Source organism: Perissodus microlepis, chromosome 23 (assembly GCF_051167445.1).
Source record: "Perissodus microlepis isolate ML-2025 ecotype Zambia chromosome 23, ASM5116744v1, whole genome shotgun sequence".
NCBI lineage: Eukaryota > Metazoa > Chordata > Actinopteri > Cichliformes > Cichlidae > Perissodus > Perissodus microlepis.
This window is the reverse complement of record NC_140482.1, coordinates 38,777,680-38,794,509: the sequence shown is the minus strand read 5'-3', so window position 1 is coordinate 38,794,509 and position 16,830 is coordinate 38,777,680. Positions and strand designations below refer to the sequence as shown.

The window sequence follows — 16,830 nt, the reverse complement described above, 5'->3', positions numbered from 1 at the left end:
CTACCAGCGTATCTTATCGTACAGCTAACTGACAATGTATGAACACCCAGATGGGTGAAGGTATGGGTGGTGCTTCATCAATGTGTGCAAAGACCAAAGGCAGAATTGCTAAAGTACCAACTTGATGTCACACCTGCAATAACTTTTGAAATGAACAAAGCAGCAGAGATGGCAATGAAGGCACTTGCATATTTTACTTGACTATATATATATAAATACTCTGCATGGTGTAAATAGGTGGTACACAGATAAAACTACCAAACTGCTCTAAATGAAAAACACAAATAACTCCTTCACCTACAGTCACAACAACAGCACGAACGAGAATCGATTAGAAAAGCATAAGCTCAACTCTTTTGTTACTTTTTTAATTGTTTCCCATAATGAGAAAAACCTTCCCTGCCTTTGGGGAGAAAATATTGCAGGATAAGCGAAATAACTCGGTTTAGTGCAAAGGGAATTAAAGTCAATATATTGCATCAGTCGGTGATGGACAAAATTAATACAGGGCCTGATCAACAATACTGAAAATGTTAACTGCTGCATGTGTGCTCAAATTTCCATCGTGCTTGTGACGAGCTGCAACAAGGATCGGGACGTATTTCTTCTGTCTGCCGGCGCAGGAAAGATTTACAGCAGCAGTGGTGATGGTCAGATACTGCTGCAAGCGATAAGAAATTAAGACTAATGTCCATTTATTTTCTCGTGCTGCAGCTGAAGCCAAACCACCATGACAGCGAACAACAGGAAGCTGGCGTGGAGAGACTCAAAATCCTATAATCAAGTCCTGAGCGTTGGGTTTAGACTTTTAGTTGGTGGCCAGTGTGCCGTTAAATCTAGTTCAGTCTGGGTGGATGTGCTTTGTGGAGTGTGTTTCATATTCAGCAATAAAACATGCCACTATTCGTCCTTCCTCTAAACCCAGTGTGTACGTGTTTATGATTGTGGAAACAAACCTTGTTACTCTGAGGTAACATATGCACACGGCGCACCCACTCTGAACTTCCCCTTCCACAAGGCAAATGCGGTTATATTTCCCCATTCAAAACACTAACAATGTCATAAAGAGAATGCATTACTGCCACCTATTATGCAGAGCTGCTGCGTGCGCCATGTCTGCATTAAATTCAAAAGGTGAACACGATGAATCAGACAATGTTCCAAGAAGCTCCATAAAAGCACCGAAATGACCATATTCATTAGACTGTGTGTGTGACATAAATACAATATGTCTCCCTCTATACTGCAGTGTGTGAGGAGTACATGGTGTTTATGCGACAGAGAGCCAGGCTGCAGAGCCCAGCCCAGTCTGGACGGACTCAGCCCAGCCCAGCTCGACCCAGCCAGCACTAATCCATCATCACCACTACTGAATCATCACGCTGCCAATAAAGAAAGGCAGCAATACATTATAGACATGTGGCAGGCTTTAGCGATAATGACATTGAGAAGTCCTCTTGGGCTGTAGGAAAAGCCTGGGCGCGTGACACACTTGCTTACAGAGGCAATAATGTATGGAAATGCTTCAGTGTGCAAGACAAGAGAGAGGGACAGGGAGAAATGAAGGAGGTGCAGTCTGTATATAAAGAAAGGAGGCACTCTTCCTATCAGTTTCTATTGTGGACTATACAAAAAGGAGGACATTCAGAGACAATGTTTGTTTTAGATTCATTTGCAAAAAAAAAAAAAAAAAAAAAAGAGCTATCTTACAATCAGTCTGATGTGTCAACACCCCATTTCTGTGTTATCTCGGTCTATACATCTCAGCTGTTAATGCAATAGGGTTTGTACAAGTGTTAGAGACAGAGCTGCCAATCATCGGCATGTCATGTGGCACAGTGCAGCTTGAATCACCCTGTTATGTCGTTTATGATATTGAAAACATTGTGCGTTAATCCCACACGCACTAAACTTAGAATAAAAGTGCAAAACGTACAGGCGAGTGGATTGATCTGTGTGGTGACGGAAGTCCATTACACAGCCTGTGACGATGGAAAACTAATGTAAGGTAAGATGTGAAAAGGCACAAAGAATTTAAACGGTTACACACCTCTGTGAAGGTACACATCACACTTTCATCCTCCGCCTCTGTTTGTCTGGAAATCTCTCAGTCTTAGTTGTGTTAAACTCGTGGGTGACATGTTGTAAATGTAAATCTCTGGTATTGTATGACCAACTTAAATTTAAAAATGTCTCTTTTTCCATTTAAATTAAAAGTTGGTTAGGTTTCTGTGTGCTGAAGAATTTGCATTAGCCTAAGGGTCATTCAGGTTTTATGAGAATCACTCCGCACACACAGCCCCCAATTTGAAAATGGAGAAACTCTTTTGACATCAATTATGTGCTGCTGCAGCATAAAAATAACACCTTTAAGACTCAAACTAAGTTTACACCACAAGATATGGGAAATTTTTAACCTTGATTCAGTAGTTTACCTCCAACCTCTGAAAATGTGCCAGTGAACAACACGGTAGCCAAGAGGCAACTTCCCGAGGTGAAAAATGAATCCAATGTGGAAGTGACATCAACTGCAGGTGTCGCTAGAGGATGGCTGCAAATGAAAGTTAATTCCTACAGACTTCCATGTTAAAATTCCCAACTTCCCAGCATTAAAACCCCAAAAGGTTTGGGCTCAGTCAACTCAAACATAATACCAACACTGAAACTCCAACTGTGAAGCTCAAAACTGATGGGTGACATCAATGTGGCTACATCAAGATTTCAGAGGTTTATGGATGTAGTTAAGGTGGACATGCAGATAGTTGATGTGACAGAGGAGTATGCTAGGAAGAGATGGAGGATGATCCATTGTAGCGACCCCTAAAAGGGTCAGTTGAAAGAAGAAGAAGAAGAAGAAGGGGGGGGGGGGGGGGGTGTTTCACTGCAGTTTCTTTGCTGTAGGTTCTGACAGCTGCATGCAAAAAATCCCCCCAAAAACCTAAAATGAAGAACCCATCTGCTTCCAGCAGGATAAAGCACCATGTCACAAATCTCAGCTCATCTCAAACTGGTTTCGTGAATATGACACTTGTACTCATATGGCCTCCTCAGTCACCAGATCTCAATCGAATAGAGCACCTTTGGCATGTAGTGGAGCGGGAGACTCGTTTTAGGGATGTGCCGCCAACGAATCTGCAGACAGGCTGCGATCATGTCAATATGGACCAAAGTTTCTGAGGAATCCCTCCAGCATCTAACTGAATCCATGCCACGAAAAGTAAGGCAGTTCTGAGGTTCAACGGTGGACCAACCCTGTAGTACATCTATCTATCTATCTATCTCCCCATTTCTCTTCTCCTAAGTGGGATCACAGGGTATTCACCACATCCTTCTCCCCAACCAAACTTTCCAGATCCTGCCGAGGGATTCTGAGGCGTTTCCAGGCCAGACTGGAAATATAATCTTTCCAGCAGTTTCTTGGCTCACCCAAAACACTTACAAGGGTAGTCGCCCCAGGAGGGATCTTAACCAGATGCCTGAACCACCTCAACTAGCTCCTTTTGATCAGTAGGAGCAGCAGCTCTACTCCAAGATTCCTCCGGAGGTTTGAGCCCAACCACCCTTCAGAGGAAACTCGTTTCGGCCGACTCCTTCAGTCACCACCCAGATTTCATGACCATAGGTGAGGGATGCAACATAAATCAATGGGTAAATTGAAAACTTTGGTTTTTTGGCTCATCACCATCTCAACAGTCCAGTATAATGCCCACATTGCTGCCGATGATTCACCAGCTCACGCTCCACCTTTCCATTGCTTGTGTATAACACCCCAAGATACTTGAACTTGTTTGGTCTAGGTGGCCTGCCTCTCAAGGAGCTTTCCAGTTTTCCAGATTTTATGTGGGTGCATGGACCAAACTGGTTTAGTGATGCTGTTAGCATGCATAAAAACAAACTCTTCACATCAAAAAAAATAAAAAAATTAATAAATATAAAATGAAGAAAGGGTTGTAACAAGGATGGGGATGCATTTCTTCAGTCTTATCTAACAGTTTCCCCCAAAGGAAGATGAGCAAAAAAACAAAAAACAAAAACCCAGCCAACCAAACAAAAAAAAAACCCCAAAAAACCACAGACACAAGGTTTGTGCTGATAGAATAAAAGTCTCCATTTTATTTCTGTTTATCTATACATTAAACAGGTGTTCCTGAATGCAGCAAGAGAAAACACAGAACAGGATGCTAAGCGTCAAAGACTTGCTCGCATAGCAGAGGTGTGGCCGGTTTAGCAAAGACATGTACACTCTCTATCGCATATACTTATAACATTTTCTGAAAATGTAGGGTTGCCTCTGGGAGGCTATAATAATGAGGGAGTGTCAACTCCAAAAGTCTTGAAATTCTTTTCACATTATCATACCAACTGGAAATACTCCATACAGTAATAACCCTGTCTTTCCCTAATGATCACTGCAATGCGTTTATACCTAGTACAGACAGGTAGATATCCAAGCAGCCCTGTATAGCTCACTTAATACAAGTATGAAAATGTCATTAATAGGTCTGTATGGATTTGTCATGTCGCCGTTGTCCCCTTTAACTCAATCTCGAGGCCCAGTTTTCCATCTCCGCAGTTGGCCCTCTACCCGACAGTGATGTGGTACCAGGTAAGTAACTCAACACCTGCATAGGAATTCAATTACACACAAACTCCCTGGGTCAATACCCTGGACCAGAGCAAAGCTTACAATTGAACTATTATTAAAACAGTCCAACGAATGGCTTAAGTGCTTCCGTGAAAACAACTGCTGTGTATCTGAACACACGCTCTTCCCACAGTAGAGAGGTACCAGCACATTTCATGTTCACCAGCACGGTTGGAAATGAAAACAATAACCATCAGTAAGAACATAGAAACAAACTGAAAAGGGACACAACCCTTTTCTCTCAATAAAAGAAACAAAAACAAAACAACAGAAAAACACTTTGGTGCAGAAAAGATTCCATTGGTACAGGGTAAAAGAAAATATAATGCACTTTGTATAATTACTCACAGTAAGTCAATCGTTAATACTTTCTTACACTAAATGCATAATTTTAACATTTAAATTACATTTAAGTGACGGTGAGGGAAAAGCGATGCAACAGGGGAATCACAGATAATTATTCAAGAGGACAGGAACGTCGACAAAAAACAGTCTTCGTGAATATACCCTGATCGCATTTTTGGCATGGTCCAAATTTTAGAAGTTGACACATTCTTCTACGTGGGTATTTTGTCATTTCATCCCTCTTCTATAACACAATCTGAGGTTAACATGGACTCAAACTTAACGTGTGGTTTTGTTTTTTGCTGAGGACCTCTTCTACTCCATCGTCCCAGTCTGACTGAGATTTCCTGCGTGGCATGCGACCAGTGAACAGTGGCTTCCTCTAACTTTCACATCGTCGACATCTGAGTGTGAGCTAATAATCATCTATTATCTATAGTGTAACCTGATCTAATCAGTAAAAATGCATATTTCCGAAAATACACTGCAACAATGTAAATGGATAGACAACAGGTGCTAAAAGCAGATGCATCCATTTGAAATCTGCAACTTCTGAGGTACTTCTGAAACTCACAGCTGAGGATATAATCACTATCTACAATATTTGGATGGATAGCATATAGTTGATACAGTAAAAGCAGGGTTATCGATTTTTGTGAAATATTTTGGCTTTAGAATTCGAGTAAGCTGAGGGGATAGTGGCGGTTGACACACCTGAATAAAACATAGCCGTATGACGATAAAAACATAGAAAAACAGCACCATTTGAGGTCCGATAGATCAGTTTTCGAACTGTTTGCTGGTAGCACCGTCAACCAGTAAAAATCTCAGAATGCAATACAGAGACAGAACACAACCACTGATCAACTGCACAACATAGCAAAGAGCGAAGATATATATTCGGAGACGACCCCTCACACAGACACCCCTTTACAGCAGCATCTTTAAGCAGGTAATAAAACTGATTTCCTCCTAAGAATGATATTTGTGTACTGAGGTGTTTTACAAGTTTTTAATATGCTGTACATGTTGAGAGTAACCAGGTATACCTTTTCCTATAGATTTTTTTTTTTAATATACACACATAGTTTACAGTCACTGACAAACAAACACCAGAGTAACAATGAGGTAGGACGGTGAAGTTAGATGAAGTAGAACCGGTTTGTGGATTGTATACAAATTTTCTGATAACTGTAATAAAAATATAGGCCTAACTATGTGTTCCTCCCCGTTTTCTCATTTTAAACCAAGTCTGACACTGTATCTGTGGCTCAAACGTGTGTCTAGCTCCGAAAACAGTGGCACCGAGCCATTTATCTTGTTCCGCACAGTGAAGCTAAAACCAGATCGCTTTTTCCTTAATCAAACTGTCAAAAAGCAACCCAAAGCTCCTTCCCTTCTGCAGCTTAAACAGGTGTTTACAACATAAGCCAAAACAACAGCGAGGAGGACAGGATCGTCCACATGAATGTCAGGAGAGAAAAGAACTAAAGGTGGCATAAAAAGACGATCGCAAAGCCGCCAAGGTTACGTTTCCTGCCTATCACTACTTAAGTGTAACGGTGAAAGCACCGACTGGTCTGGTGTCGTGACGCAAAGCCAAAATTAGTGGCTCTGCTTGTGAATAAAACGGTACAGTATGTTACTGATATGCTGCTAAAAACCCAAACCGCTCTTCTGCAAGTGACTCGGTACATTTGATAAAGAACGGCCTTGCCTTTACAGATTAAGCCAAATCTGGGTTAAAAACATACAGTCCTTCCATACAGCTTTCATCCTTTGAAGGTGGTTTTAGTTAAAGGATTAGGCTTAATGGCCATCCAGGAAACAGGCCTTAACATTTTTGATGATGTAATAGCTCTATTAATGGGCTTTCTTTAAGCATCATTTTAACCACACCCCTCCCATTTTGGCATAAACAACAAAGAAACAAACACAAATACAATACACAACAATGTCTTAGAATTTTAGCAAAGGTACTTTGCACAGCAGAAATCTTTTCTTTTAAAATGCACAGCCTAGCGCACATAAACCTTTGTACAGGGAAAAACAAAACGAGAAATCAGAGGGCACCGAAAAAGGGAAATTTCTAGGGAACCCCCTCAAACAGTATATCAATAACACATCGCCGTTATAAGGTGGCGCTTTACGCTCGGTTACTGTGGCCGGGGCCATTTTTTAAAAATTTGTTTTGTTTGTGCAAACCCTGCTGATTCTAAACCCCGTCTTTAGCTCGATCTCAGCATTCAATACTTTGGCTCACATTTACCACTCATTTGTAAAAAATACACTATTATCACTATAGGAGTCATATTTATACATTACCAGCATCAGGTTAAAGCGCATATTCCAGTCAGCTTGCACATTTCATTGGTCAGTTTTTATACTGGTGAATCACATTTTGCAGATAGTAGTAGTTATCAATTTTCTAACTAAGTTTTTTTCTTTTAAACCGTTTCTGTTTGAGACCATGACGGAGTTGCAGATTAAACTATTGAGATAATTTAACTTACTGAAATGCAGTTTTTTTTAAAGAAACCTGTTAAATCTATTAGGGCTGCCCCTGACCAAAGATCTTCCTAGCTGAACAGTTTTTGTGACCGTGATCTAATTAATCCAAAATATATTTTAACATATTTTCTAATGTGTTTTGCCAAGCACGACAAAGTGGTTTGAAAGCTGAGACAGTAAGTAACACCGTTACCACCGTGCTACATACCAGAGAAAATTAATTATACAAACTCATGGACGAAGCGTTCTGCCTGTTACAGACAGCAGCAAAAGAGGTAATTATTCTGATTGTGCTGCAATCACTAGTAAGCAGACTGTCTAAAGACGGCGGCCATGCCAAGTGGCCAACATTCGCCTACTTGCATATTTGAAACAAAAACCAATGTTTGAGGTTGATGACTGACAGACAAATATTTATCTGTCACCTTCCTACGCTTTGGATTTTGTGTGTGAAAAAAAGCGAGAAAAAGAAAAAAAAGTTTCCATGAGTGACTGACACTTCCTGTAAAGTGAGTGTTTCCTTTTCAGGTCGACCAAGAATGTTCCGACTCCTGGAGGGGTGGGGGGTGGGGCAGCCCTAAAGTCTATCAAGCATGTTAGCGGCAAATCTGACTAATGAATCACAATGTACCAAAACTCATTCTTGCCATAATAAACCATAAAAAAATGTCTTAAGGTGCTTCATGATAATACAATGATTGTTAGGCCTTAATCTATGAGGACATGTTTGTTTGTTTTTTTAATAAAAAAAAAAAAAAAAAAAAAAGGACAAATACCACAAAAACATTTCTTTAAGATCGAAGAATTTGCCCATTTAAAGTGCATTCAATGTAAATGATTTGTGTTGATCTAACTACTGCATCTCAACCGTTGGAGCGCAATGGTTTAACAATACAGAATTTTATCATACTATGGCGTGATCATCAGGTAGATCCTAAGTGAGGTTTGCCAAATAACAGATATAGTAAATATAACGTACGGGCTCGGCTGAAATCGGGTGTTAAGAAAAGCCTTGTCTCATTTTCCAGAGATCGCTTTGGCTAAGAGAGAGGGATACTTTTTTTTTTCTTTTTAGAACATATGTTTGTAGACTCAGCTGATCTAAGTTCGATTACAACGTCAAGCTTAAAGCCAACAATTCATATAAAAAAATTAAAAAAGTGTACAAAGAAACACAAGAAATTGATAGGTAACGTGGAATTACAACATCAATTTGCTAAACCAAACTTGTCCAGAAGCTTGAAACTGTAACAAGACTACAAACTGAAATATCAATGTTTGGTGGAAAATAATAATAATAATAAAGAGTTGCTTATGTACACTGAAATAAAGTAGCTTAAGAAAAGGCTGATCTGAACTTTTGAAATAACAAAAACCGAAACGGACGATATGATACAGAAAAATAAATCAACAGACAAACGAGAATCTAGACTGTGAGGAGGAGAAAGGCTTGATGAGCAGCTCTGCAGTAGATTCACAGTTAGCCACAGCTAGGTCACAGTTGAGATTTCAATCTGCAGCGTTTAGTTCCAGCCTGCAGATTGCCACCCAAGCCATTTTGGATCAAAAAGGAAAAAGAAAGTGTGTGTGTGTGTATACATAGATATACACACACAGAACAGAAGAGGAGAATAAAAACATGAAAGAACAAGAAAGAGACTAAATTTTAAAAGTTCTGATGGCATAGCTCAGGGAAAGTTGTCACTGGAGCAACCTTACACTAATTCCCCAGTGGCGTGCCTTAAACAAGAGGGGGTTATTATGGGGTTCAGCAGGGCCAGACAGCTTCAGCAGCAAAATAGTATCCCAGACAGCTTTACCAGTAGCTAACACCGCTTCCACAAGACGATGACCAGAGCTGTGCCTCGATTTTCATCCGGGTAGCGGTCCGGCTCAGCCAAACTTAATAGTGTGAACTACACAGAAAACAGTACCTGGCCACCTCGTACATTCTCACAGCAAAGTGCAGATGAAGCGTCGTGACTTCAGCTTACAATACATTTACAATCACAGCATACTAGAAAACCCAGGAGCTTATCAGTGCCTGGTGATTGCCAGATCCATTTAAGGCCTTTCTAGGTCTCAACATGCCTGTACCACTGCAACTCAACAGTCAAGTTTCCTTAAAGTAAAACACAAATATCCGATCAAAACGTCTCCTGTGCTCCCTCGTGGATGGCAAATATTCATAAAGATTAACATTAAAAAAAACATAAAAAAACAAATACAGCATTCTAGAGACTCGACAGAGTCCCATTAAATCTCAGTAAGCTGTCTTTATAATAAAGTTATATGGTTAAGTGGGAGCACACGCCCATAATTAATCTCTTTAGGAGCAACAGAATCTCTGCTGCAAAATGAAATATGGCTGTTACTAATTAAGACTTGTGCATTTGAGACCCTGATGTCCCATTCTATGCAGTAAGTACCAACCGCACCAACTCCCAGCAGTTATTGAGTAGTCACCATAACAGTCAACCTCTCACGCATCTAAGCTCTAATGCAAACTAGCATCATTCGTTCGCCCAGGGAAATAATCTCTTACTTTTTAAAAGTTCAAGGACTCAACAATTATGTTCTGACACAGAACAATAAAGTAATAATCACACCTAATTTCTCTTTTGACACACATGCACAAACCTCAAGAATCTGCATCTCTGTACCAATGCCACTGTAAAGCTTATAAAAACACTCACACCAGCCTATATCAAGCTAGCTCACATGTTCAGTTTCTAACCACTGGGTAAAGCTGTCTGTTGGCCAATTAGAAAAGCGGGCTCGCAGAAATGTGATGATGGTTCTTTACGGAGGGGCGGGCGAAGGGGCCTCTTTGTTTTAACATTTCAAATAACAACCAATCCGATGTGCCAAAGTAATACGACCGCTCCTGAAATGGTTACAGCATCCCCCGACCACCCATATCAAGTCCCCTCAATATCCTGCAGACCACGCGGGGCAGAAGGCGCTGGCGTGACAGTTGATCACTATATGCCATCGTAGGTGAAGTTCTCCATCTTGACTGTCTGTCTGATGAGCAGCTTGGACTCCCGCCGCTCCTCATTCTTGATGGACTTGTTGATGTCCATTATCTTTTCACAAATGTATTTGTTCACTTTGGACAATCTCTGCGTTATCTCTGCACTGTCGGCTGTCTCTTGAGACACTCTGTCGTAGAGACACTCTGGGGAAGGAGCGAGTGTGAGTAATCAGACCACATCAAATTAAAAGCCGCTCATTTTGGCCTCGCCTTAAGGCTAAAGAATTTACCTTTACTAAAACATTTTTGCAACTCGTCCAAAGAAGGGTTTGTCAAACGTTTGAAATATACATTTTAAAGAAAAAGGAAACGTTTGTCTTACCTCTGACAATCTTCAGCTTGCTGGGTGACAGTGGAGGTTTAGGCAAGGCATCTTTTTTCTTTTTAGTGGCCACTCCAGTGACACTGCGGTTTTTGAGGGTTTCTGTGCCCCAGATCATTACAGCCAGGTTCTTTGTGAACTTAGAATCTCCCTGGGTCCGCTGCAGCTGGTGCCATTTCTCTTCTTCCACCCAGATCCCACCACCAAGGTGTACCTAGAGACGTAAAACAAAGGTTTGTGAAAAGCACAACTGGAAACTTCTTCTGCATCTACGGCTCATTATACAACAAACAGTATGTTGTCACCGGCACGGTGTCAGGATTTATTGTTGTGACACTCAACTAGTTTTATTAATTTTTAGTCAACAGAAAACAAAGTAGATATCCGTGTTTTAGATAAAGAACATTACAGCTTCACATCTATTTAACTGTTTGTTTGTGGGAAAAAAGTGGGAATAACCCAGATCTTTGAGGATCAAACGTCAGTTAAACTGTGACTCTTTACAGGTCAAATTTGGAAGAGACAGCAATTTGATTTTGAGTCAGATATGGTTGAACAGAAATGTTCATAGCTCTTGACCAAAAGAGAAAAAACAAGACAAACGGGAAAGCATGAAGACAACTTAAAAAAAGAAACATCTGTCTTTCATGATTTGGGGCAGAAAAATAATTTTTCTGTAAAAATCACAAACTTGCATGTATAATTGAACTCACCCAAATTTCCCATAGCTGTGAAATTTGTAAAACTATTATAAAATTATAAAAGTTACATATTATTGTTGTGAAATGAAAGGTGTCCCTAATGTATTTTAGGTGCATAAATGCTATAAATGGGTCCTTTTAGCCCACTGGTAGGTTGATCGCTAAGCAACATGATGTAATAATATATCATGCATAATAACAGTGGACAGTGGATATAATATGATGATAAGCTATTGTCATGAAGTCAAAAATCACACAATGCTTTTATAATGTGATATAGGTGAATAAATGCTACAAATTTGTTATTTTAGACCGTTGGTAGGTGGTTGCTAGGCAACATCATGACATCAGGCTCTTGTATTCAGCCCTGAAAACTTCTCTAAGGAGGTCAGTCATTACGTCGGGCCGCTCGCCGGCAATATCAAACCCTCTGCTAAAGACCTGCTATTATTTTTTACCAGCGTTTGAAACCTCACATCTCAGAGCTCATCTACTCGTGTTTCTTCCATCCAAGAAACATTAGAAAAATCAAACCTTTACTGCCATCCAATGATTTGGAACTTTTAGTACAAACATACATCCTCCTCAGCCTGTTTTCAACTGATCCCAAATGCAGTAGCTAGGGTGCTTACAAAAATGAGCAGGCCCTTACACATCACCCCCTTTTTAAAATTTAATATGATATAACGTCCGACGTGGCAAAGCTTCTGCATATATATCTGAGCTACTGACAGCAGTAGGCCTCTGCGATCATCTGATCAGGGTCTCCTAACTGTTCTGTGCTCTTATTTTAAATCCAGAGGGGACTGCTGTTTTGAGTTTGTAGTCCAAAAACTTTGGAACAGCTTTCTTCAACCTTTCACTGATTTTAAATGACTGCTTACTTTTGAAACGTAAGCTTTTCCTTAATCATTTTCCCAAAAATATTTTCAAAATATAATGAAGAAGATGTGTTTGTGTGTGTGTGTTTGCAGCTTGATGGTGCTTTACTTTTTCTTGTGTCTTGTGGTGTAATCTCAGCGATTTTGTACAGACTAGTAAAATTCTGGTAGTGTGAAGACAAACAGAGTACATGCTAATTATAGCAGGGCACATTCAGACTAAATCAAACTTTCCAAGAAGGGTCACTTTCACCGTCTAGGATACATAAACAAGCTCTGGCCACTATCTTCTTGTAGCACGGATTACCTTCATTACAAACTTAGGCTGTGGCTCTTTACACAGTCACTGTACATTGCGTAAGCCTGGACCAAACACTTCAAGCTGATTGCCAGCCATGGCAGACTGCCCTGGTCTTCTAGGTGAGCTACTGCACCGGAGGGGGTGCATATGTGACTCTCATTCCCTTCTCTACTCTCTTATCACCGTAAAGTCTTTAGGCTAGCATCCAAAAGGCTTTTCCCTGTGGAGCTAATGTGCTTTAGGCCCCCGGCCAGCAGACAAGCTTTTTACTGCCCTCGAGGTAGAAAAAGCCTCTTCTTTTTCTTCTTTTTCCATGACCCCTCCCCACCCTTTCCAGCACACTCTCAGTAGGGTTAACCTGTCAGTCACTTTAAATTCCTCTCGTGCAAATAATTAATATGGGGTCCCTCGTGTAGGACAGTTCTAATTTGCAAGTGTTCTTCACGCTTGAAGTGGCTGCAGGCCCCAGAGCTTGTACTACCAATTCCCCCCCTGTCATCAGCGACAGGACGCTGGTTGAGTTACAGCAGTGGGGGCAGTAAAGAACCCTAACAGGCTAATAAACACCGACGATGCTGGCTGCGCTTGCAGGAACAATAATAATCTTCTCAACCTTGTTTACCTGCAAGGGTAAGGCAGCTAGGGAAAAGGATTGATCAACAATGACAGCATGTTCCCAGATTCACGGGTGTTAAGAGGAAACGCAGCACTTCCTGTAAAATCAGGATACTGTTCACAGCCACCCACAAGGAAAAATGAAATGGGACCAAATGATTCAAAGCTCTCAAAATTGGTTATTAAGATACCATTATAGTCAGAGTTTTAGTGCCCTTTCTACTCTACACTATAAATTAGAAGTTCACTTAAATATATGCAAACATAATTGAAAAACAGGCCTGTTGACTACTGAGTGAACTTTAAGAACAATTCTTTTTCCTACATTAGAAAATATGAAATTAACTGGACTATGCTAACAGCCTTGCAATCACTTTTATGACATCGGTTTGAATTTTTGTGCACAAGATCCTCTTGTTTTCACTTTGCTTTAAAGAATTAATGTCAGCATGAAAAGACAGATTTATACAGCCATGAAACAGCACAGACAAGAAATTACACAAATTAATAATAAAGGTTTTCTTCGTGTACTAGTTGGAGCGAAAATGGAAAACTGGAAATGCAATTAAATACGCAGCAATTCTTAGTTCAGAGAAACGTACCTTGCCGTCGTTGCAGGTGTATACTGTTCTAGGTGAGGGTGAGTAGCTGGAACTGGTGTTGGCTTCTTCTCTGCATGTCTCCTGGGCCTCAACAATAGGTTCAACCACTTCAGCCTTGATTGTCTGGGTGCCATTGTCATGCATAGGCTCTAGGAGATAAAGGAGACGTTAACAATTACGGAGATAAAAGCAACGACAAACCTCTGTTTTCACTTAACGCAACTTGGCGAAACTAAAACATGCTAAAATACAGCGGGAACGAGGGAAAAAATGCTAGGTGTAAACAGCTACTAGCACCTGAATTCTTACAGTAGTACAGTGTGAGGGGTTTTTTGCCTTCACCGCTGGAACAGTTCCCACCTGCTTGTTTGCTTGTTATGCGCCTTGGGCACAGGCTTGCCTGTGCCTTGTGACAGGCAGTTATTTTAGCCCAGTAACTAAGCTGGCTTGGTGGCTGGCCACGCTAAGCTCCAATGTAGCTGATGAGTTTTAATATCGGTCAGCGCACTCCATCCACTGCCTGACAGCACCCCAGGGTGCTTTAATCTTTAGCCTGTCCATTAGATGGTCTAGCCAGTAGCTGGGCGCCTCTGTTCAGATCTGCAGGGGGTCTGAGGTTAAGACCAGCATCTGGCAGAGCTCGAGTATGTACAGCACTGTGCACTGCAATGACACTACTTTTAATCACACAACCAAAGTGCATTTTATTCAACTTCCAGTACTGGATTTACCACTTCAGCAATGGACCTGTTAAAATCCCTTTGGATTATAATCTCTCTCCACATGTATGCATCATCCCCCAAAGGTTTCTTCAGTTTTTATCTTATCCTGATTCTGGCAGAAACCAGTCCTGTTATGGTAATTATGATCAATCTGTATGGGACACTGGGTTATACAAACTGTATCTGATTTAAATTTAAGCTTAGTGCTTTTCTTTAGGCTTATCTGATATAATTGTGTGTCTAATATTCCTAAATCAAAATAACATTAGTCCAGGACCATCACTTTGTTTGGACTTTAGAACTTTTGTACTGTGAGAGAAAGACATAATAAATACTTAGTGGGTGGTGGGAGAAGCAAAAGAGGGACAAGGTACTGTTGGATGAATGGGTCAAACACATGAGCCTCACCCAACAGACTGGGGTTCAAGCCTTGTGTGAAATCAAAACGTAGTTTTCCCACTCGTGCTTTGTCCTCGTCTCTCTTTTCCTCTTTTCTCACATCCAACTGTTCGCAATAGACAGCTGCCCCTCCCTGAACCAGAGCTCTCTTCCAGTTAAAAGGGTGTTCTTCCTTCCTGCCCCCACCAATTTCTTGCTCAAAGAGGATCGTCTGGTTCTTTCTCTATTGTAAGGGCTTATCTTGATTTACCTTATTGTAAATCAGTGCTATGGTATATGGCTCAACCATCTTTTGGAATCGTAACAATGCGTTAGGTTTTGTGTCATGTGGCAATAAACAACGTGATCAGTTAGTTGCAATGGCGATCTAGCAGCAACAGCGACAATAATAGAATGTGCACATTCATGGCACCCATATACAGTAACAAAAATCAAACTTAAAGACACCTATAAAGTCCTACCTCTTGACCATGAAGGTCAAGAGGTAGGACTCTCATTTTATAAAAGAATCAGTTCTTAAGCAGATTAACTGACTGACACTCAGCCATCATCATCATCACCATCCGAGAAGCTTCTTTAGTTCTGAACTGAAGAAGCTTCCCGGATGAGAGAACCTGAGAACCTTCACAGACATTCATCTTTACACTTTTTTTTTTTTTTTTTTGCACATAATTGCAAAAAAAATTATTGTCGGCATTTGTCATCCAGACCTTGTCAGGAGAGAGATGGTAAAATTACTGTGCTGTGTGGACATAAAGTGAACACTAAACTTAATATATATCCTCACGCTTGCTGCTAAACTCCTTCCACTGAAATTGTGGCCTTATTGCTGTTCAGATGTTTCTGTATAAGAAACACTTCACTTGTCAGTTTCCTTACTACATATGTATTCATTTTAAATATAAATGTTTTCTTTAACAACTGACGAGGTTAAAGTTCACTAATCAACTTTGTGGTACTGGTAACTGGTTTGTTGGCTTGTGTGTGGGTGCTACTGGTCTCTCACCGCTGCCCAGTCTCATGAGAAGTACGTCTTGCAGTCTTCTGTTGAAGTCCCTCAGTTCTTTGACTTCTGTCAGCAAGCTGCCATATTCCTTAAGCTTCTTGGCTTGCTGCACCAACTGTCTGCGGGTTCTCTCCAACTCCTGCTGCAGCCTCCTCATCTCCTCCTCCTGCTGCCTGTAGCTGTGAACCAGCTCCTCGTACAGAACTCTGGGAACAACAGCGGCAGCCACCTCAGGCACACAATCCGTGTCCACCGCCAAATGCTGCTGTTGCTGCTGGTGATGATGTCGCTGATGCTCTGCCTCCATATCATCATCTTCGTCATCTGCATCCTCTCCCACCTCAGCCAGCCGGTCCTCATCCAGGTCCTCCTCGCCCTCCATACAGGAGCTGGCTGCATTTCTCTCTAGGCGAGCCACTACCGCCGCTAGGCTTTTGGATGAGTTAGAAAGGGGGCGTCCATGGTCCTGTGACAGGGCCTGAGGAGAGTAATAACTCAATTTAGAGACGAAATAGGTTGGCAAAATGAAATCTGACCTATATTTAAAAAAATATGTCATGGACTTTGAGAACTCTGGTGTTGGGCCTGTTAAAATATTTATTCATATGTACAAGTATTCCCACAAAGTCGATTCTGTTCATCTGGACATAGTGTTTCCATTAGGAGACACACTTCATCAATCATCCAATCAACTTCTTCAGTCTCAACTTTGAAAACGCTGCATCCAGAAGAACATAATTTAT

At 41.0% G+C, this 16,830-nt stretch overlaps 1 protein-coding gene across 5 annotated transcripts in view; it reads right to left on the bottom strand.

The window, feature by feature from the left end:
- Positions 1-16,830, bottom strand: part of agbl4 (AGBL carboxypeptidase 4) — a 346,701-nt gene that overhangs the window by 61,247 nt on the left and 268,624 nt on the right. For 3 of the 5 annotated variants that reach the window (XM_084920460.1, XM_084920461.1, XM_084920462.1), the window contains 3 exons: positions 16,088-16,565; positions 13,961-14,109; positions 10,861-11,074 (listed from right to left, as the gene is read on the bottom strand). The exons of 1 other annotated variant lie outside the window; for it this stretch is intronic. In XM_084920460.1, the coding sequence (XP_084776586.1) occupies positions 10,861-11,074; positions 13,961-14,109; positions 16,088-16,565 (841 nt within the window). Of the gene's footprint in view, positions 1-4,083; positions 10,683-10,860; positions 11,075-13,960; positions 14,110-16,087; positions 16,566-16,830 lie in introns of those variants that run through there. One more of the 5 variants, XM_084920464.1, reaches the window with a different exon arrangement.